General features: G+C 40.1%; 1 protein-coding gene across 1 annotated transcript; it reads left to right on the forward strand.

The window, feature by feature from the left end:
* Window positions 1–1878: 1878 nt before the first annotated feature.
* Window positions 1879–21689, forward strand: NUFIP2 (nuclear FMR1 interacting protein 2; the record flags this gene model as incomplete). Its single annotated transcript, XM_079724718.1, has 4 exons — window positions 1879–2206; window positions 7399–9123; window positions 19820–19852; window positions 21637–21689. The coding sequence occupies exons 1-4, from the start codon at window positions 1927–1929 to the stop codon at window positions 21687–21689; spliced, it is 2091 nt and encodes a 696-aa protein (XP_079580844.1). The 5' UTR covers window positions 1879–1926.
* Window positions 21690–21800: the final 111 nt, after the last annotated feature.

Here is a 21800-nt window from a genome sequence, read left to right on the forward strand (position 1 = left end):
CCCACCACCCAAAGGGGTCTTTCTTTAAAATTCCGCAAGGCAACGCAAATCCTCACTATAAAGAACAAGTCAAGTCTGGACATGGTTGTCTGAATTCAGTGACATTTGCTCTTGGAAAAAGACTTTTACCTTTTAATTATGCTTTTGTGCTGATATTCATTGATTTCAAAGCACAAACTTTTTCTTTTAAGCTTCTTGTTCCTTTAACATTGTCCTGCTGTAGGAATTCAAGCCACATTTAAAAATTGGAAAATATACACTGAGGAAGCAATCCACATGTCCATTGCTGAATGAATGGAAAAACAAAATGTGGCATATGCATACAATGGAATATTATTCAGCCTTAAAAAGGAAGGAAATTCTGATATTGATACATACTACAGCATGGATGAACCTTGAAGACATTATGCTAAGTGAAATAAGCCAGACACAAAAGGACAAATATTGTATGATTCCACTTATATGAGGTATCATAGAGATAGAAAATAAAATAACGGTTACCAGGGCATGGGGGGGAGGAAGGAACAGGGAGTTATTGTTTAATGGGTACAGAGTTTCAGTTTCTGATGATGAAAAGTTCTGGAGATGGACAGTGGTGATGGTTGCTTAACAGTGTGAGTGTGCTTACTGACACTGGACTGCATACTTAAGAAGGAGTAAAATAGTAAATCTTATGTATTTTATGGTAAATTAAAAAAAATCCAGTGTATAACATACATTGAGAAAAATGTATTATACATACATACATATTCAGTTTAAGAAATAATTATACAGCAAATATATGTGTAATCACCAACTAGGTCAAGAAATAAAATATTATCAGAGTGCACCCCTGTGCCCCCATCACAACCGTTTTCTTCCTTCCTGAGTAACCACTGTCCTGACTAAACATTTAAAAATCAGGCTGTGATGTGATAATGCAGGATAAGTTAAATCAATATCACAAAATGCAACAGAGTATTTCTTTAAATTCCAATGTTTTCCATATATGCAAAAAAATTTTTTTAACTTTTAAAGTGCTCTTTCACCCTCTTTCTCTCTTGAAACTCTTCACATTCTAAAACCCTTCTTGGTTCCACCGTTGACCTCACCTGCAGCGTTAAAACAAAACAAAACAAAACAAAAAAACCTACTTCAGTGTAGATTTTAGATTTTCATTCCTCCCACTCTCCCTTGCCTCCAACTACAAAGAAACAATGATTTAAACCCTTTGTGCTCTTTTAGAAAATTACACAGATACCCCATTGTGGAATCCTATAATCCCTTCGTGGAAAGGAAGAGATTAGCATATGAATACAAAGCAAAATGAATCCAGAATACAAAATGATCTACTGGATTGCGAAGCTCTTGTATTTTTAAAAATGTATTTATTTCCTCTTTTTGTATTGCCCCTTTAGTGGTCTCAGGGTTAAGGGAATTGAGCTTCCCCTCTGGTTACCCGGAAAAGGATTTAGAAAAAAAAAAAAAAAAGCCAATAGATTCTAGGAGATGCAAAACCAACAGATGGCTCCCAGAGCCAGTGGAATCGCCAGTGGAATCTGCTGCCCTCAACATGAGCTAGCTTGCGGGCGAGAAGTGTAGAAAGTGCTGTTCGCAGACTGCGCGGTGAAGGAGAGAAAGCGACAGAAGAGAGAGCCATAGTGCTGACGTTGAAGGCCCGGCCCTGTGAGGTTGCATAGGGTAAGTGGCGTTGGCCAGCAGGCAGTGGCTAAGGGGAAGGAAAGAGGATTTGGGCTAGGGGCGGGGCCAGAGGCACAGCGTGGCTCCTGATTGCTGGGGTGCGGCTGCCAATCTCGCAGAATCGCTCGGTTAACCAGTGCGCTTGCGAGACGCGCTCAGATATACTGAGTGAGCCCTGAGAAGCAGTCTCAGATCCTGACGGTGCAGCAGCCCGCAGCCTCAGCTAGAGAGTCCCAGCCGCTTTCAATGGAGGAGAAGCCCAGCCAGCCACAGTCTCAGCACCATCACAGCCACCACCATCCGCACCATCACCCCCAGCAGCAACAGCAGCAGCAGTCGCACCACCACCACCATTATTATTTCTACAACCACAGCCACAACCACCATCACCACCACCATCACCAGCAGCCTCACCAATACCTGCAGCATGGAGCCGAGGGCAGCCCCAAGGCCCAGCCAAAGCCGCTGAAACATGAGCAGAAACACGCCCTCCAGCAGCACCAGGAAACGCCGAAGAAGAAAACAGGTCCGGGAGGGAGGACGAATGGGGGAAGGGGGATGGAGGTGGGGGGTAGGGGAGATGGGGGTGGGGCTGGATCGGGGAAGCGCGGACGGGGTCAGGCTGTGTGTGCGTGTGTGTCCCTGTCCTGCGGGTCTGGGGAAGCCCCCTTTCATTCTCCGAAAGCTCGGGCTGGGCCCCGGGGTTTGCAGCGCCCTCTTCTCAGCATGGGAGAGGCCCAACCAGGCCAGTGTGACCTTCCCGGCCCGGACTGGAGGGAGACCCGGAGGGTCGGCCTTGGAAGTCTAGCCTTATATTCCTTTCTCGTTTCCCTTCTTGCGGCCCCGGAGGGACCCTAATTTGGGGGCCCTGAGTTGGGGGTGAACCTCACCCCCCCAGGAAAGTCCTTCGGGTGTAACTCAGGAAGGCCTAACGAATTCCGACTCGGGTGGCGTCGCGAGACCCTTTTGCATACGGCGATGAGAGAGTAGGGGGGCAGAGTTGAGGAAGTGTCCTCCCTCACCCGCCACCCCAAGCCCACCTGTGGCCTTGGGGTTCCCCGTCTGGGGGGACGGATGGGACCCCTCGTCTCTCGGGTCATTTCCACCCCTAGACGCCCCTTTCGGGCACCGCACCTTGCAGTCTGTCCCCGCGGCTCCTCCCGAGGCCGGCGCCCCGGGCCCGCTCCCCCCAGAGCCGGCGCGGCTGGAATGTTCTCTCCTCCTCGCGGGGCCGCTTCCTGTCCGCCATGTTGGAAGCCGATTCCTGTCACCGACTCCGGCCCACTGAAGAGCGGAGGGGGAAGAGTGTCGAGGGGCGCACGGCTCGGCCGAGCCGGGTGGCTGGGGATCCCCCCCGGCGTCACCTCGCTTCCCGCCCTGCGGGGGCGCCGCCGCCCCTGGCCCGCGGCCGCCCCTCCCCCCGTCGCCGGCCGGGTTGTGTAACCCGGTGGCGGCCGCGCGGCCCCGGGCGGGTCCCTGGGGTGAGGGGCGGGGGCGGTTGGGGTGGGGGAGGGAAGCGGCCACGAGGGGAGCGGCCTGCGTCGGGCCCCGCGTGCTGGCGGCAGCGTTTCCCGCTCCCGGGTGCGGCGGGAGGCGCGGGCGGTCGGGGCGGGGAGCCGGCCTCGAAGCGGGGCCGAGGGAGAAGGAGGCCGCGGGCGGCGGCCGCGAGCGCTCCTGGGGCAGGAGGGCTTGGACGGGGGGGCGGGAGGGATACATTTTGGGTAGAGGCGGTGCCTGAAGACCGGGTGGGGTACCCAGCGGGAACCAGGCTCCCCGGTCACGAGTTTCTCTGCCACAGGAACCTCGTCTCCTGCCAGGTTCGCTCACGACTCCGCCTCTCAGGCTTTCACTTGGGCCCTTTCCTTCTAGCAGCTCATTTTTACAAAAAAAAAGGCTTGTTCTATCTCTCTCCAACCACCCCAACATTTATTTTCCGGGCTTGGGCAGGGGTTTTGAGGAGAGAGATTAGAAAAATGTTTGATTGAATGGTATAGAGGGCGACGTTTTTTTGACCCCTTTTTCTTGCCCTTAAGGGTGAACCGAGGTGGCTCATCCATGAGGTTGGTGCACTACCATCTTGCCTGGGAGGAGACTTTTTTTCCATGTTTGAAAGGAAAGGTGTTTTCCGATTTTAAAACCGATATGGATCCCCAAACTCTTCTTTTTAACAAATGTTAAATTGAGGGCAAAAGTCATTTTAGAAAACATTTGAAAAGAAATGAACTTAAAAGTTTATAACCACGCAGATTAAAAAAATTAATGGTTCTTTATAAATTGAAACGGTAGGAGAATGAATGTTAAATCCTGCGTGTCAAATTTGATATAAGCAGTTACTGAGAGCTGGAGAAAAACTGCTTTTCTATTGCAGATTTAATAGTACTTGAAGACTGAAACTGGAATGTCAGATTTTCCATTTTGGGGGGTGGTAGGGACTGATGGTATGCAGTAGAAATGAACATTAAATTTGTTGAGTATTTAATCCTAAGGATTTGGAACAGTTTAAAAACTGTTAGAAACTATATAATACTAGATCTTTTTAACGTTAGGTTTTTTTCAACTTCAGGTGAAAAAAATCTTACTATGGTTACTTGGACTATAAGGCAGTATTACAGTTCAGATTGGAAAATTCAGTTTTGTCTGTCAGGTATTAATATACTTCTGCAGGACTCCTCTCTACTTATGGAGGCAGCCCCTGAACCATTCAAGGTGGCATCCTTCAAATTATAATAGTTTGTCTTATCCTGAAAGGGAATAAATAGGGGAAACTGGGTTTAGCAGTTCTGAGAGAATGTAAACAATTTGGGGTGAGCAGCTTTTCTTGTGTGGCCTGGTCACACCACTCTTGCTTCAGCATGCATAGTGCTAATTTATTAAGAAAACTTGTGAGGATTTTTGAAATGTGTCTGTAACGTGTGGAGGTGGGCTTTTATGACCCATTACCTATAAACCTGTAAAGAGTAACAATTTTTCTTTATCCAGAAGAGGGAGCAAGAGAGGGACAAATGCAAATTCATTTGGTAATTTCAGATACTAATCCAAAAGCTAGATTTATCAGGACTCCAGTTCTGCCGAGTCCTTTTGAAGTAGGGTTAGATGCTTTAGCATGGCAACCCTAAATAATAAAAGCACTTGGAGACTTTTGATTTCTCTCAGTAATTCTATAGTGTTTACATTTTCTTTCAATACCTAAATTTTTAAAAGAAAATGTCTCTCCGGCAGACTTTTTGCAACCAACAAAGTTGCCATGGGAAAATTTTTATATGGTTAAATGAGAAATATTTTTTGTCGTTAAAACTTGGGGGGCGGAAGTATAGTGGCTTCTGGGTGGTTTTTAAATTGGTGATTTCTGATATCAGAGCCACTAAATAGGAAACATTCTAGTTATTTTAAAGTCTTGGCTTTGGTCCAACTAGTTTGGACTTTGGATTATTTATTTATTTATTTTTGTGTTTAAGACTGCTTATGTTTGAGATCTGAAAAGTTATGACTAATTGGCCCAAGGGTACAAGCCTTTGTTTTAGCCTGTTAGTATGTTAAATGGTATATATAGTTCTCATTGGTCTAGAGTTGTGCACCGGTAAACTTGTATCTGTTAAAAATGTTGAGAGTCTCTATCAAAATTTCTGCTTTTCTGGAGAAAAATAAGAACCTTTTAGAAAACATCCAAAGCAGTGATCTCTGCTGTTTCATAGAATTTTTCCACCAAAAGTTTGATTTGATTGGCTATCATAGCTTTTTTAGCCAGCCAAAAAATAAAATGTACCTTTACAGAAGTTAAGAACTTTTACAAAATATATTCTCTCATGAAACAAGTTCTGTGCCACTATATCTCAAGAATGATTATGCCTTAAGTATGTTTTCTTAAGTTATTTCCTGAAAGTTAATATAATATAATTTGCTCATTTCTCTGATGTGGAGTAAGTGACTTAAAATTATAGTAAACCGTGTTGTGAATCTTCTCAGTGTGTTCTGTTTCACATCAAGTTCTTTTAAAACAATGGTTCTCAAGCCTTAGAAAAAATCTTAGTGCCCCTTATACTCTTAAAGTATACAAAGAGCTTTTGATGTGGATTATGTCTATTGATATTTACCATATTGGAAATTAAAACAAATTTCAAAACAAGAATATACAAGCTCATGTGCCTTTTAGCCTTGACAGGCTAAAGGCCCAAGAGAATGAATGAGAGTGACAAATTATTTATTATTTATTCCTGTTGGAATACTAAATAAATACTAGGAATACTAAATACTATTGGATTTCCCCCCCCACCCCCTGAAAAGCTGCCTTAAATGAGTGTGAGTGTGTGTGTGTATCCATCCTTCTCTTTTATCATGTATCTGTTTCTAATGACTTGACCTCAAGATGCTTTAGGGAACATTTCACAGTAAGGTAGATAAGTAGTAACGCTATTTTACTAGTAAGGAAGTGAGAAAAGTTGTTGACCCGGCTGAATCACCTATAGTAATAAACTGATTCTGGTGACTGAAGTTTTTAAATTAAACTTGAATACCATAACACTTTTTAAAATTAGGTACCTTTCATTGTAGTTTTGTTAGTATCTTCTTACTGAATCATTTGGTTAGGCAGTATGACATACAGTGATAGGAAACCATGTTCCAGACAGACTGGAATTCAGCTTTCCCAGTTCTTCCACTTTGTGACTTGGGCAAGTCACTTAATTTCTCTGAGAGTCTGTTTACCCAAATATAAAATGAAGAAAATATATCTTATAAGAGTTAGCACATAGGTGTTTGGGTTTCATACAATAGCAGTATGATTTAATGTCTGGGAAGTGTCAATGAATTTAAGACCACTTTTTTTTTTTTTTTTTTTTTTTTTTTTTTGCGGTACGTGGGCCTCTCACTGTTGTGGCCTCTCCTGTTGCGGAGCACAGGCTCCGGACGCGCAGGCTCAGCGGCCATGGCTCACGGGCCTAGCCGTTCTGCGGCATGTGGGATCTTCCCGGACTGGGGCACGAACCCGTGTCCCCTGCATCGTTAGGCGGACTCTCAACCACTGCGCCACCAGGGAAGCCCAAGACCACTTTTGAAAAAGTTCACAAGTGTTAGATTTTTGTTTCACAGAATGCAATAGGAACTGCTTATGGTGACCACCAGCCATTTATGGTTTCATAGAAGTGCAATCTTTAATTTTGTTGTAATACTTAGATTTACTGTATCAGTATAACTTGATTTTGCCCAGAAGGTAGCTCTGTTCTTAATTGTAAAAAAATTTTATTTACTTATTTGTTTATATTTAAATTGTTTATTTATTTAGGCTGCACTGGGTCTTCGTTGCAGTGCGCAGGGTTTAGTTACGGTATGTGGGATCTTAGTTCCCCCACCAGGGATTGAACCTGGGCCCCTTGCATTGGGAGCATGGAGTCTTAACCCCTGGACCACCAGGGAAGTCCCTATAAAGGAAATTTTCTAACAGCCTTGTGAGAATGATGGGAAGGTTGATCCTGTTAGGTGAGAGATATTATGCTTAAGAGGTCATCTTCTTTCTGACCTTAGACTCTGGTTTGATACCAGTCAGTTCTGTCTCTTGCTTAGTAAACTTCCTAATCTGTGAAATGGGTCTACCAAGTGTTTTCTCATAGAGTTATGAAATAATAACATAAAGCTGAAGTCATAGTATAGTGTCTAGTATGTTGTAAATGAATAGTTGTTAAGTGTTATGTACATATTGTAATTTTTTTAACCTTTTTTTCCTAGGCTATGGTGAACTAAATGGTAATGCTGGAGAAAGAGAAATATCTTTAAAGAGCCTGGGTTCTGATGAAGCCACCAACCCTATTTCCAGGGTCCTCAATGGCAACCAACAAGTTGTAGACACTAATCTGAAGCAGACTGTAAAGTCCAGCACCTTTGGGAAAGCAGGAATTAAAACCAGGAATTTCATTCAGAAAAACAGTATGGACAAAAAGAATGGGAAGTCTTATGAAAATAAATCTGGAGAGAACCAATCTGTAGACAAGACTGATACCGTGGCAATTCCAAATGGTGTTGTAACAAATAATTCTGGCTATATTGCTAATGGTTATATGGGCAAAGGAGCAGATAATGATGGTAGTGGATCTGAGAGCGGATATACCACTCCTAAAAAAAGGAAAGCTAGGCGCAATAGTGCCAAGGGTTGTGAAAACCTTAATTTAGTGCAGGACAAAATAATGCAACAAGAGACCAATGTCCCAACCTTAAAACAGGGACTTGAAACTTTCAAGCCTGACTACAGTGAACAAAAGGGAAATCGAGTAGATGGTTCAAAGCCCATTTGGAAGTATGAAACTGGGCCTGGAGGAACAAGTCGAGGAAAACCTGCTGTGGGTGATATGCTGAGGAAAAGCTCTGATATTAAGCCTGGTGTGAGCAGCAAAAAGTTTGATGATCGGCCCAAAGGAAAGCATACTTCTGCTGTTGCCTCCAAAGAGGACTCGTGGACCCTATTTAAACCACCCCCAGTTTTTCCAGTGGACAATAGCAGTGCTAAAATAGTTCCTAAAATAAGTTATGCAAGCAAAGTTAAGGAAAACCTCAACAAAACTGTACAGAACTCTTCCGTGTCACCATCTTCATCTTCATCCTCTTCGTCATCTACTGGGGAAACTCAGACCCAATCTTCAAGTCGATTATCCCAGGTCCCTATGTCAGCGCTGAAATCTGTTACTTCGGCCAGCTTCTCTAATGGGCCAGTTTTAGCAGGGACTGATGCAAGTGTGTATTCTCCTGGGGGTCAGCCACTGCTAACTACTGCTGCTAATACGCTAACACCCATCTCTTCTGGGACTGATTCAGTTCTCCAAGACATGAGTCTGACTTCAGCAGCTGTTGAACAAATTAAGTCCAGCCTTTTTATCTACCCTTCAAATATGCAAACTGTGCTGTTGAGCACAGCACAAGTGGATCTACCCTCTCAGACAGATCAGCAAAACCTGGGGGATATCTTCCAGAATCAGTGGGGTTTATCATTTATCAATGAGCCCAGTGCTGGCCCTGAGACTGTTATTGGGAAATCATCAGATCATAAAGTGATGGAGGTGACATTTCAAGGGGAATATCCTGCCACTTTGGTTTCACAGGGTGCTGAAATAATCCCCTCAGGAACTGAGCATCCTGTGTTTCCCAAGGCTTATGAGCTGGAAAAACGGACTAGTCCTCAAGTTCTGGGTAGCATTCTAAAATCTGGGACTACTAGTGAGAGTGGAGCCTTATCCTTGGAACCCAGTCATATAGGTGACCTGCAAAAAGCAGACACCAGTAGTCAAGGTGCTTTAGTGTTTCTCTCAAAGGACTATGAGATAGAAAATCAAAATCCTCTGGCGTCTCCTACGAACACTTTGTTAGGCTCCGCCAAAGAACAGAAATACCAGAGAGGCCTAGAAAGGAATGATAGCTGGGGTTCTTTTGACCTGAGGGCTGCTATTGTATATCACACTAAAGGTAACTTATTTGTTTCCTATATGAAGGTTCTTACTGGTCATTTTAATATACATTTATTGGCTGTTGTATTAAGAGTGAAATTTGGAAGCTACTATGAGATTCTTTAAGAATTCCAGAGCTTAGTTGAGAATAACAATGTGGATAAGCAGCTGATATCAGACTCTAATTCAGGGTCTTTGAAAACAGTATGGTTAAAGTTTAGAAGGAATGTTCACTTTTCCAACTTAAAAGCGTTTCTTTTTATATAGACAAGGATAATTGACCTCCTGCCTTTTGTTCAAGGAATATTAAATTTTTTCTTTGAACAGGTGTTGCCTCTGCTTTTTATATCATATGCTTCTTTATTAGTGAGCTCACTTGTTTGTTCTCATTTGCTTAAAATGAGTAGGAGCAGTGTTTTGGAGGAGTCCAAAAAGGTGGAGTGTCAACTAATTTTTTCTCTTATAAGAAGGAATAACAGGTGCTAAAAGGTAACTAGAAGATAATCAAACTACAATGGTAGGGACCAGGCTCTTGGGAGTCTGCACCTGTCACAGCCCCAAAGCCCATGTTAAAAAAGAACCAGATATCTTTCAAGCGCCATGTTAATAACCTTCTTAGGATATGGCTTATTTGTGTCTTAAGGAAAAATTTGCTATGTGGCATAACTAATTTAAATCCTTAAAATAATGTTTATTTGGTGTGTTTGTTTTTGCAGTATTTTTGTAGCCGTTTTTTTAAATTTATTTTTTATTGAAGTATAGTTGAATTACAGTGTTGTGTTAATTACTGCTGTACAGCAAAGTGACTCAGTTATACATATATATTCTTTTTCATATTCTTTTCCATTGTGGCTTATCACAGGATATTGAGTATAGTTCCCTATGCTATACAGTAGGACCTTATTGTTTATCCATTCTATATATACCAGTTTGCATATGCTAATCCCAAACTCCCACTTAAAACAATGTTTCTTGTTTCATGAATGATGTTTACAAATGATGTTACAAGTACCTCTGTGCTTTGGAGAACAGTGGTTTTCAGTTTTCCTTTTCTACCTCCCCCACCTCCCCTAACAGAAATCCATACCCCATGCATGCATGCACACACCTAATATATACTGCACAGTCCCATTTTTAACAGTAGCTCATTTAGGCAATGATTTGCAACTGCAGGGGAGAGATAGCATATCAGATAATAGGGATAAGGTAATTACCATATTCTCCCTGGAAGAATCACTGCCTCATAGATGAATAACAAAGCTATTTACGTGACTTCTAAGCCAATTACCTAGTCTCCATACTTTTCTTTAGCTGCAGATTGTAAGACATTAGTAAAATAAGCATGTCCTTTTAAATTTTTCTTCCTTTAAAAAATAGTAAATACTAGAATTGCCTCCTAGGAGTTAAGGAGTAGAAATCCTGGCAGATAAAATTACCTGTTTTCACTTTTCTCCAGCACTGCTCTTCGGAAGTAAATACGCGTTAACCAAGAGCTGGATGTTTTTAGGAAAGTTAGGGTAAAAGAAATACTTATTTTCTTAAGACATTGGTTAATTATATGTTAAATTCTGCCAGGGGAGTTGGGTGTTTTTGATATTTTCTGTGCCATCTGCCCTCCAGAGACCACTGTACTTGGAAAATCTTTACCAAAGTATTTTATACTGGTGGTGGTTGTGTGAGCCTGAGAAGATATCTGGTTGTGTTATGTTCTCCCACAACCTGGGAAAATTCTGGGACAAGTTGTTCCATTGGGAGCTTGGTTGTTGGTATTATGTATGATGTTTATTATGGAGAAATGCAGGCCTTTTAAATGGGAGTATTAACTCCTGTTTATTCTTAGGTGTTCTGTGTATGCACTTGTCCTATAGATGGGCTAACTATGAAATCCATGGTATTTAGATAAGCTAAATACCCCTACATGGATGCAGTTGTACTTACTTTTGCTGATGTAACTGAAAGATTTGCTTTAGTAAAGTGCATCAGTTTGAGTTTTGTAATTGGACATTATTGAGATGAAATTGGTATTGATTTTTTTTTTTTTTCCTCCCTAGAACAAACAGGTAATATTCAGTTCAGTTAGGTCCCAAAGTGGCAGGTGCTTTGAATTCCTGCCAAATCCATTAGGTCACTAATTTTTCTTTTATTTGAATTTGTTTTGGTCACAACCTTTTGAAGATATGAAGATCTTTTTCTTAAACGAAGACTTGCCCTTTTTTCAAGTGTTCTAAAATTCTAAAAGAGGCAATAATCAGTGGGGCTTATTGGACTATCCTTTAAAAGAGCACTTGTATTATTTTCTTGATCCTTTAGTATGATCTTTAAATGTTCAAAAGTAACCTATTACTGAGTAAGTTGAATGAAGTTAGACTTAGGATTGGAAGTTCTGTGCATACTTCCTAACTTCAAAAATAAGCCCTTCAGCAACTTTATTTGGAAATAGTAGGTAGGAGGGTGCATTATGTCAGTTCAACAGGAATGGCACATTTTTGAGATTAAATATTAATTACCTGTGGTCTTAAACATTAGTTACTGCAGATTTTAAAAATCTGAATGTTTAGTTGAGGGATGTGAAATGAAGATACAGTGAGGCAGGGCTTCCCTGGTGGCGCAGTGGTTGAGAGTCCGCCTGCTGATGCAGGGGACACGGGTTCGTGCCCCGGTCCAGGAAGATCCCACATGCCACGGAGTGGCATGGCCGCTGAGCCTGCGCGTCTGGAGCCTGTGCTCCGCAACGGGAGAGGCCACAGCAGTGAGAGGCCTGCATACCACAAAAAAAAAAAAAAAAAAGATACAGTGAGGCATAAAAAAGGAATTCATAGGAATTCTTGTTGTTGGGATTTTTCTTACAGCTTTTGATATAAATATGCTACTAACTTCTTAAGAAATAAGACTGTTAATCTTTGTGGTTTTGGGGGGAATATTGTACCATGACATAGCAGTACCAGTATTTAAGTTAAGAGGTAGGCCTCTTTTCCTATTTATTTCAAGTGACACTTGAATTAAAACTTCAAAGTGATAATTTTTAATTGATTATGAAAAATTTAAGTATATATAAGTATATAAATATATTTATGTATATTTAAAAATGGAGCCAAATACTACAGTGAACCCCAATGTGCCTATCATCCAGCTTGAACATTTAGAAAACATTGTCATTCTTATTTCATCTACCCACCTTCACACTCTTAGGAGTTTTTAAAAGCAAATTCCAGGTATCAGCATTTTAGTCGTTGATACTTTGAGTATGTTAGAGTGATGGCTTTTAATGCACATACTCAAGACATATAACCATTGCCACCTTCAAAGTAATTACTCAGAATGCTTAGTTAGTAGAACTCTTTGATTTGTTGTCAAAGGCTTAGAATACTAGATCCTAACTTTCTGAGGTGATATCTTTAGTTTTGAAATGGTCTAAAGTCATTTGAAGCCAAGAAGTAACATTGATTGGTGTGAGTTGTGTGGTTAATGTGTTAATTTAAACCAGTTAATTTATCTTGCCTGGCTAATACTGCACTAAAGGATATTAAGCATTCAAAATGCTGACATTTTGGAGTATTCACTAAATAATTTGATTTGATAAAATTTACCCATCACATAGAGACTCAGGGGAGATAAATAGTGTAAGATTTAATTTTTGATGGTTGGGGTGAGTCAAAATGAAAGCTGTCTAGTATAAAATATTCCTAAGGCAGCTCTAGGCTATTGCATGAAATTTAAAAAATTTGTTTCTGTATTACCTCCACAGGTGGCAGGTTATTGGCATAAGTGGTTTGATCCACTCGAGTTGGGTCCTGGATTGAAAAAAAATTTTAACTCACTGGGTGGTTCTAATTGCCGACTAGGATTGGGACTCTAGGTCTATAGAGAACTTCCCCCAGCTTAATTCTTTTTTTTTTTTTCTTTTCTGTCACAGTTTTCTGTACTACTAAGGAGTTGTGCAATAATTTGTTTTGCTCTTAATGTTGTACCTACCATAGGCCTAGTTGTGGAAAACTTGCTTTCACAGGGTGAGTCTTTTCCTTTAAAGAACTTCAGTAGAGGAGAAAACACAATACACAAGTTTTAAGGCAAGGATTTTAAATGTCATAAGAAGGATAAAAATAAGAGATTTTAGTTGGGGGAGAGAGAGTTTCTTAATGGAGTAAATGCAGGGTATGTTTTCCTGGAGGCTGTGGCATTTAAACTGGATTTTTGATGGATGGGGGTAAGATTTTTGACTTAATGGAAATACAGAGAACAGAAAGATAAAGAACAGAAAAGTTGGAAAACAAGTAAAGTAGGAAGATATCCACTTTGGATGTGGTGAGGGGATATAAAAGAGAAGGAAGGTAAATAGCTGCCAGATCATGGAAGTTTTTAATTTCCATCTGGAGGCAGGGGGAGCCACTGAATATCTGGGAGATAGGCTGGTAGAATGGAAGTGACTTAAACTGACAAAAGACAGGGGTTTTAATGCTATTCCTAATTCCTATGTACTTGGGCAAATCATTTATCATTTTTAAGCCTGGGTTTTCTAATTTTATAAAATAAGTATATCAGCCTTTGTTCTGTGTTACCAGATTGTACTCAGCTGCTGTAATAACTGGGCTGGTATTAAACAATTGACTTGTAGATCTGTGTTCAGGTAGATAAATGTGGCACCAATTTGTAGGGTAGATTAGAAGCCATTTTTCTGGTGACTAGAAGTAAAAGATCAGTCAGACTCTTGGAATAGTCCCGGCAGAGAAATAACAAAGATTTCCCCCTTTGTATTTGTAGTCATGTGAATGTATTATTTATCCAAAAATGAACAAACGTTTATTTTTTTAAAGTTTTTAGATTGGGTAAGGGCAAGAGGGAGCTGATAAATATTTCTACGTCTGCAGGATAATGGGAAACAGGATTTTTTTTTTAATTTTATGTTTTTTTTTTTTTTGTTTTTTGTTTTTTTTTGCGGTACGCGGGCCTCTCACTGTTGTGGCCTCTCCCGTTGCGGAGCACAGGCTCCGGACGCGCAGGCTCAGCGGCCATGGCTCATGGGCCCAGCCGCTCCGCGGCATGTGGGATCCTCCCGCACCGGGGCACAAACCCGTATCCCCTGCATCGGCAGGTGGACTCTCAACCACTGCGCCACCAGGGAGGCCCTAGAATTAGAAGATTAATCTATTTGGTTGAACCATATGAAATTGCTGTTTTTTGTAGGTCAAAACAGGTTGAATAATAGCAGTTTCAAATGGGTCTACCTAAAACTACTTTTCTATATTATTACTTTGACTGATTTATGAGTAGTATTCCGTTCAAATCAATAGATATTTATTTATTTATTATGTCAAGCACTGTGTGTGGTGATAAGCAGATGAAAAGAGAGGGTTCATGTTATTAAGGAACTCAGTCTGATGGGGAAACATGGGAAGAAATTTATTACTAGTGTGATTACTCTATAGAAAAATGCATTTAGAATATAGAGAAACCGCTAAGGTGAGTGGGTGGGGTCGGGATGAGGGTAGTCAGGATTCAAAAAAGAAGTGAACGTTGGCTTATTTGTAGAAGGAGAGTCAGAATATTTTAGGTGGAAGTGAAATAGTGTTTGAAGATTGCCAGTTATTCAGTTTGTTTCAAGGAAGGTGAATGGTGCAAGTTAAATCTTTAACTTAGTCATTGAGTTTATTTATTAATGTATCAGCCACTGTGTCAAATGCTAGAAATAAATTTATTTTTTATTTCATTTCTTATTTTTGGCTGCATTGGGTCTTTGTTGCTGCGTGCAGGCTTTCTCTAGTTGCAGAGAGCAGGGGCTTCTCTTTGTCGCGGTGCGTGGGCTTCTCATTGTGGTGGCTTCTCTTGTTGCGGAGCACCAGCTCTAGGCGCAGGCTTCAGTAGTTGTGGCACGTGGGCTCAGTAGTTGTGGCTCGTGGGCTCAGTAGTTGTGGCACATGGGCTTAGTTGTTCCGTGGCCTGTGGGATCTTCCCGGACCAGGGCTTGAACCTGCGTCCCCTGCATTGGCAGGCAGATTCTTAACCACTGCGTCACCAAAGAAGCCCTACAAATAAATTTTATATGAGACATACACAGAACCAATCTCCATGTAGGCAAGTGGGAATCCATTGAAATGTTTTGAGCAGTGTGGTCACTTTCAGATTTATATTTTTAAAGGAAGAGAATTATAACCATGGCGTAGAAAATAGAAAGTGAGGCTCAGTTAACTTCATAAGAGAGCAGTTAAAAGACAACTTCAGAAATGTGCATAGGATACCACTGCTTGAACTGGGCTAGAGAAAAGGGGATAGGGATAGGTAACTAGAAAGTTACAAATGTCTTAACTTTGGGTAAGAGTTGCAGTAGTTGAACACTCCCTCCCTGCATTCTCTAGTTTCCATTTCCTTAACTCGACCCACTCTTCCTACTTCCTATATGTTTGATATAACCTTCCTGGTATCATTCTCTTTTTCTTAAATGTTGGTGCTCCTTCAGTCCCCTTTTCATGCTTTTGAACTCCTGGGTAATCTCATCTAATTCTCTTGCTGTGAATTAAGCTCAAGACTTCTTCAGCTGCTTTTATGCTGAGTTCAGACCACGTATGTTCAATTCAACATCACTCCAATTCTGTGTTTGTAAAACTGAATTCATTTTTTCCCCAAAACCTGCTCGCTCTTTCTTGCCTTCCCTCTCAGTGAATTAGCATACAATACAACCCTTATCTTTAGGTTTATATGGATCCTCTCGAACATCTCCATTCTTTTCTATCTCTAATACAACTGTCCTAAATTCTTTACTTCTGCAGTAACATTTACTGGGCTCTTTTTCTGTATTGTCATTTCATCCATTCTCTTCAGCTGCCCTGAGGAATCATTCCTAATATTTGGTTAATAACCTCATATTTCTTCAGTAGCTTCCCTTCACCGATGTAATTAAATAACAAACTTTTCTTTATGAGTGCTTTGTGCTCTTTCCCCAAAATAGCAAAAAGGCATTTTTCTTTGTCTAAATCTTTCCTTCTTGGTGACTTTCAGCTTTATTCCCTGAATAGTGGTGTTCTTTGTCTAAATCTTTTCCTCTTAGCGACTTACTAAATTACCTGTGACTGCTAAAGCCTGGGTCAGGAAACTTGTTTTATAAAGGACCAGATAGTAAATATTTTAGGCTTTGTGAGCCAGAGTCTCTGTTGTTATTTGGTTCAGCCTTGCACACAAAAGCAGTGGGCGTGGCTCTGTTCCAGTAAAACTTTATTTGCAAAAACAAGTGGTATGTAGAACCCAGTTGGCTGACTGCTTTAAATTAGCACACCTTGTTTAATAGCATCAGGCTTTGATTGTGCTGATGCTTCTTCTACCTAGAAAAGCTACGTACCTACTCTACTAAGCTCACAGAGGCAGAGCATTTCTTTCTGTTTTTGCATCTCTATCCCTATCCCTAAATAGTGCTTTTTAATCCACTTGGAATTAAGAACTTGTAGGTAATTGGACATTTACTACAGGAAGCCTTGAGATAGGGAACTACATAGAAGGTAGTCTGCTTTAGAAAATTGAATGTTACATTTTCTTCATTTGAGTGGCATTACTAAATATTTGAATTTTAAAATTTTGATACAGTAAAATTTCAGATTTGAGTGGTGGTGGTTTAAATGATAGAATCATGACAAAATTGCCTACCAAGTTTGGCCCTGTGGCTGTTTCTCAATAACTGTTTGCATAATTGGATAGTGTGATTCCTGTTTTAAAAGAACTGGGAAGTTAGACGTGTGTGTGTGTGTGTGTGTGTGAGTGAGTGCATGCGTGTAGAAGAGGGCAGTGTTAAAAGGAAAAAGATTAATGTTATGCTATGTTATGATTCTGTATAGTTGAAGGTGCCTTCTGTAGGCTTCTTTATACTTGTTCAGCTTCTCTTGTTATAAAGTTAAACAGAAACTCATTTCATATTTAACGTCTGAATCCAAACTTTTGTAACCTAAAAGAGGGCAAAATGTCATTCACTTCTTTCCCATGTATTCTCTGTCACTAGCTTCTTGTTAGTCTTTTTAGAGTGGTTGAAGCATGGCATATAATCCTGCAAACAATATTTGATTTATTTTCCCTTCTTTTTCATCTTAACTTGGAGTTTCATGGAAACATTAAATTCTAATCAAGGAAATCAAGTTGCTACTAGTTATAGAAGTAATTGAGGGCTTCCCTGGTGGCGCAGTGGTTGGGAGTCCGTCTGCCGATGCAGAGGACACGGGTTCGTGCCCCGGTCCGGGAAGATCCCACATGCCGCGGAGCGGCTGGGCCCGTGAGCCATGGCCGCTGAGCCTGTGCGTCCGGAGCCTGTGCTCCGCAACGGGAGGCCACAACAGTGAGAGGCCCGCATACCAAAAAAAAAAAAAAAAAAAAAAAGAAGTAATTGATATTAAATAGCAGGAAGGGGAATCGCATTCATTTCTCAGTACAACACTGCAGATAGTGCTGATTTCCTGGCTGGAAGCTAGGCTGGCCCATGACTAATTTTTTAGCTAGGTCAGCATCCCTTTTCCCTCCTCAGAAGTCATAGTCAAATTCACTACTCCAGAGCCCATATTTGAGGGTAATAAAATTTTCTTGCCAGAAATAATTTAAAATCATTAGAGTAGAATGTAAAACTGAATGTCCTAGTTGAAGCTAAGGAAATGTCTTCAATCCACTAAAGAAATGGGATGTTTGCAAATAGTTATTTTTGTCTTTATTCTAAATGTGTATGTTTACTCTGCTTTAAAAGTACAATAGTATGCTGCTACTGTGACTCTTGAATGTAGTGCCTTTCTCCCCCCACCCCCCAAAAAAAGGGTGGGGCAGCGGCAGGTTGAGGTTTTCGGCTGGGAAAAGAAAGGAAAATGTTATAGCATAGGCGGGCTATAACAATGAAAAGTTCTGTTGTTCTTTTCTTTTCTCGACATACAACTAAATATAGATTTATCTTTGCACTAAGCAAACTTTAAATAATGAGCATCAAGTAATCTGTGTATACAGAACTCAGGAATTTATCTGTTGCAAAATGTGAGATTTCTGTACTTTAAAAGGGGGAAAGGTGGTCGGATTAATTTTTTCTGTAGTGAGGTCAACCAAGGAAAGGCTTCTCTTTGGACTTCTTAAAGTAAGCCATTCTGAGATCCAGAAGTTTGTAGATAACAGCTCTAATGACTATTGCAGCTACTCCTAATTGCCTGAAACTAATGGGATTAGAAATTATATTGAAGTGATAGATACATGAGTGCCATGACTAGAATTCCTTTCCTGATATATCTTCTTTTTTTCCCCAGATTAGACTGGTTGCAGTTCTCTCTCCTTAGACCTCCTAGGAGATGGGAATTTTCCTGCCAATCTTTAGATGGGCATCTGCTCAGCAATTTAAAGGCCATAGCATCCATCTAAGCTCTTGGACCAAGTGGCAAGCAGTGCATTATTCCCAGTCTTTGTTTAATCAGGGAATTGCTGTGATACCTTGAATGGGATTTTATCTGGATAATTCTTTGGTCATTTTGAATAATTAACCCATTACTCCAAACATCCAATTCTGACAAATTTTCAAAAAATCTTAGCAGGTTTTTTAGAAGTGAGTTTGATGGGGTGGGGGCAGGGAGAATGTGATTGTACCATTCCCTGACCCCATCCATTCACATAAAACAAAAAGTAATAATTTTAGATCTAGACACTTACTTCCTTTTAGCCCTGGGGAGCTATTATGTTGTACCTTAACTATAACCTATGTTCAGATATATCTGATCTTAATGAGCTCCAGTTTTATTTTTCCTTAACTATAATTGGTTGCTGATAAATTATAAAATACAATTACAGACAGTCCAGTTATACAGAATAAAAATCACCTTTTTGTCTTTTCAAAATGGTAGTTATAGGGCCGTGGAAAAGCACTTATTCTCAGTGTTAGTTATAGGTCATTCCTATTACTAAGTACTTTTTGTTTACATTAATCTCCTTTCAAGGAACAGTTCTTAGGTTCTTGTGGTGTAATAGTCGTCTACTGTCTTATTCCTCAAGACTTCAAATATCCCTTCTGTGAAGCTTTTTCTTATGCTTCCAGGTGGAGTTTTTCTTGCCCTCTCTCTGTATGTCACTACAGTTTGGTTATGTACCTACTTCCCTTATTCTAAGATACCAAAATAGGCACATTGTAAATGATCACATTTGAATGGAATTGGAACAGATAAGGGTTGTGTGTTATTAATAAATAGGTATGGATTGACATTTTGACCTTATGGGTTAAGAATAGTAGGTTGGGTTTGTAGGAGAGAACTACTTACCTATAACACAGAGTTAAGTAAAATTTTAATAAGGCATTTTAAGTGTCAAGCTTAATTAAATTTGATGAATGCTTCATTCAAAAGACATTGGCACCTTGTTGAAGGATGATGGGTTGCCAAAAAATACTTGGTGTTTTTTAATAACAATGAGCTATTACAAAAAATCATTTTATCTATAGCATGCATGTGCATATCTTTACTGTTTGTGCAAACAGAGTTGTTCTCTTGGCAATTTGGTTTCAGGTAATAATTGATTTTCTGTAATCAACATTTAAGGACATCTCAATGACACTCTCAAGAATTAAAGGAAAATTTGAATATTTTGTCTGGGTTTCTTAGAACCCAGCCCAGCAATAATCCGTCTAGGTTTTTTAGGTTTAAAGTGAAAAGCATAGCTTTAAACTTTGCTCTTGGTGTAAAGCTTAAAACTTGGTGTATAAAAATAATCCTTTTTTTTCTTCTTTGCAGAAATGGAATCTGTTTGGAATTTGCAGAAGCAAGGTAAGAATGGTTAGGTTACCTAAAATGTCCTTATGGCCAGTCTTTATCTGTATTTGTGTGATAGACAAAGGGTAGCCTAAGAACTGAAATTCATAGTTCATAAAAATATTAGCTGTTGTAAAAACCTTATTTGGGCTGTATATTCTCTGAAAAGAAGGTTAGAAATCTACAGAATAGCAGATTAGCTTCCTTCACTCCCGTAAACAAGATGTGAGTAGCAGGAGGGCAGAGGGACTGGATAATCCACATCTGGATAATTTGGAATTTTCAAAAAACTGAAAATTGCTTATCTTAATTATTGAGTGCGTTCTTTCCAAATACAATAAAATATGTTAGTTGTGGGATACCTGAAATAAAGTGAGTATTGGTTTGGAGAGTCAGTCACTAGTAATAGATTTTGGCTTTCAGAGCCCTGTAAGCCCACTTACAGGGCTGGATCCCACTTGCCATCCAGCTTGCTAGTTAAAATAAGTGAATTTCAGATGAATGTGAAAGTCCTAGAATTTCAGAACTTGAAGGCATTAGAAATTCTGTTTTCTTACTACAAATTAGGAAACTGAGGCACAGAGGGGTTACTATATAAACTAGAAAGTGTCCGGACTAGAAAGTAAGATTCCCCGATTTTCCAGCATTGCTTCTTCTTCCATCCTCTCTCTTATTCTTAGGCCAGGTCTTTTTCGTCTAACACAGCCATGACCTGAAAATAGCTGGCAAGCTCTTAAACTATTTTGAATTGCTTTCTGTGTACCTCCTTATTCAAACACACATTTAAAACATAGACTAGAAAATATACCCTGCAGAAGTAGACCTACCTGTTTTTTACTCTAAAATGGTTATTAACTATTAAGAATTGAGCATTGCCTTCCTGGCAAGCTGCTAATGGATGTCCCTTGGAGTTCTAGAAAGGATATTGTTTCTGGACTAAATTAGATTGATTCTTAGCCTCAGGTGAGCTTGAATTCTTCTATATTATTTTCAGGCCTTTATACTTTTCTATTAGGTTGACAAGTTTTATTTTTATTAAAGCATGTGTACTTCAAAAAGTTCTTAGGGTAGATAGACGTAGTATGTAATAAAAACATTGCTCTCCAGAAGAGGGGGGCATACAGATAAATAATGGGAATTTAAAATAACACTGGAGTCTGCCCAGACACATTCTGACTGTTTTATACTTCAACCTAGGATATCCACAGGTTTTTGCTGTTGCTGAGAATAAAGTCTGGTGGTGCTATGGGAAATTAGAGGGAAGAAATAAGTCATAATTAGGACTGAACCGGTAGTTTTGCTTTAATTTAACCTGAAATTTTTGGTGCTAGGTGTTTCTTGAACAGTTCCTTAATAGACAATCCACATTGCTTAAATAAATTTTAACTTCATTTTGCTGAGAAGAACAAAAGAAAATAAATCTAAGTGTTTACTTTAGTGTTAGATTATTGATGACTTAATAACCTTTGTCTGCTTTTTTCAAATGTGCTACTTTTATAATCAGGAGAAGCATATTGTCTCCCGGTTAACTGAACTCAACCCTCTTAACCTGTAGGCGTTGAGGCCCCTCACTGGCTCGAGGACCTTTATGCTGGGAATCCATTGAGGTGGATTTATTTGGTTGAGACGAAGTGGATCACACATGTGTTGATACAAAGAGGAAATGGTCTTTAAATTGTGTTTTCATAAAAGGAGTTTACATGATGATGGTTATTTGGAATTTGTTTTTTGAACATGGGCATTTGGGGATTTCAGACCTTGTTTTTATTTATGTGTTTATTTTTTAAACTTCCCTCCAGATCCCAAAAGGATAATCACTTACAATGAAGCCATGGATAGTCCAGATCAATGAAGGACCAGACTGCCTATTTGTAACCTTTCTGCAGCATTAGAGCCACCGTTCATGGGGGATACAAGGCTTTTATGCTCCTAGATCTTCAACGCAGCAGAGGAACCATAAGTA

The sequence above is a fragment of the Hyperoodon ampullatus genome, assembly GCF_949752795.1.
Source record: "Hyperoodon ampullatus genome assembly, chromosome: 19".
In the NCBI taxonomy this organism is placed as follows: domain Eukaryota; kingdom Metazoa; phylum Chordata; class Mammalia; order Artiodactyla; family Ziphiidae; genus Hyperoodon; species Hyperoodon ampullatus.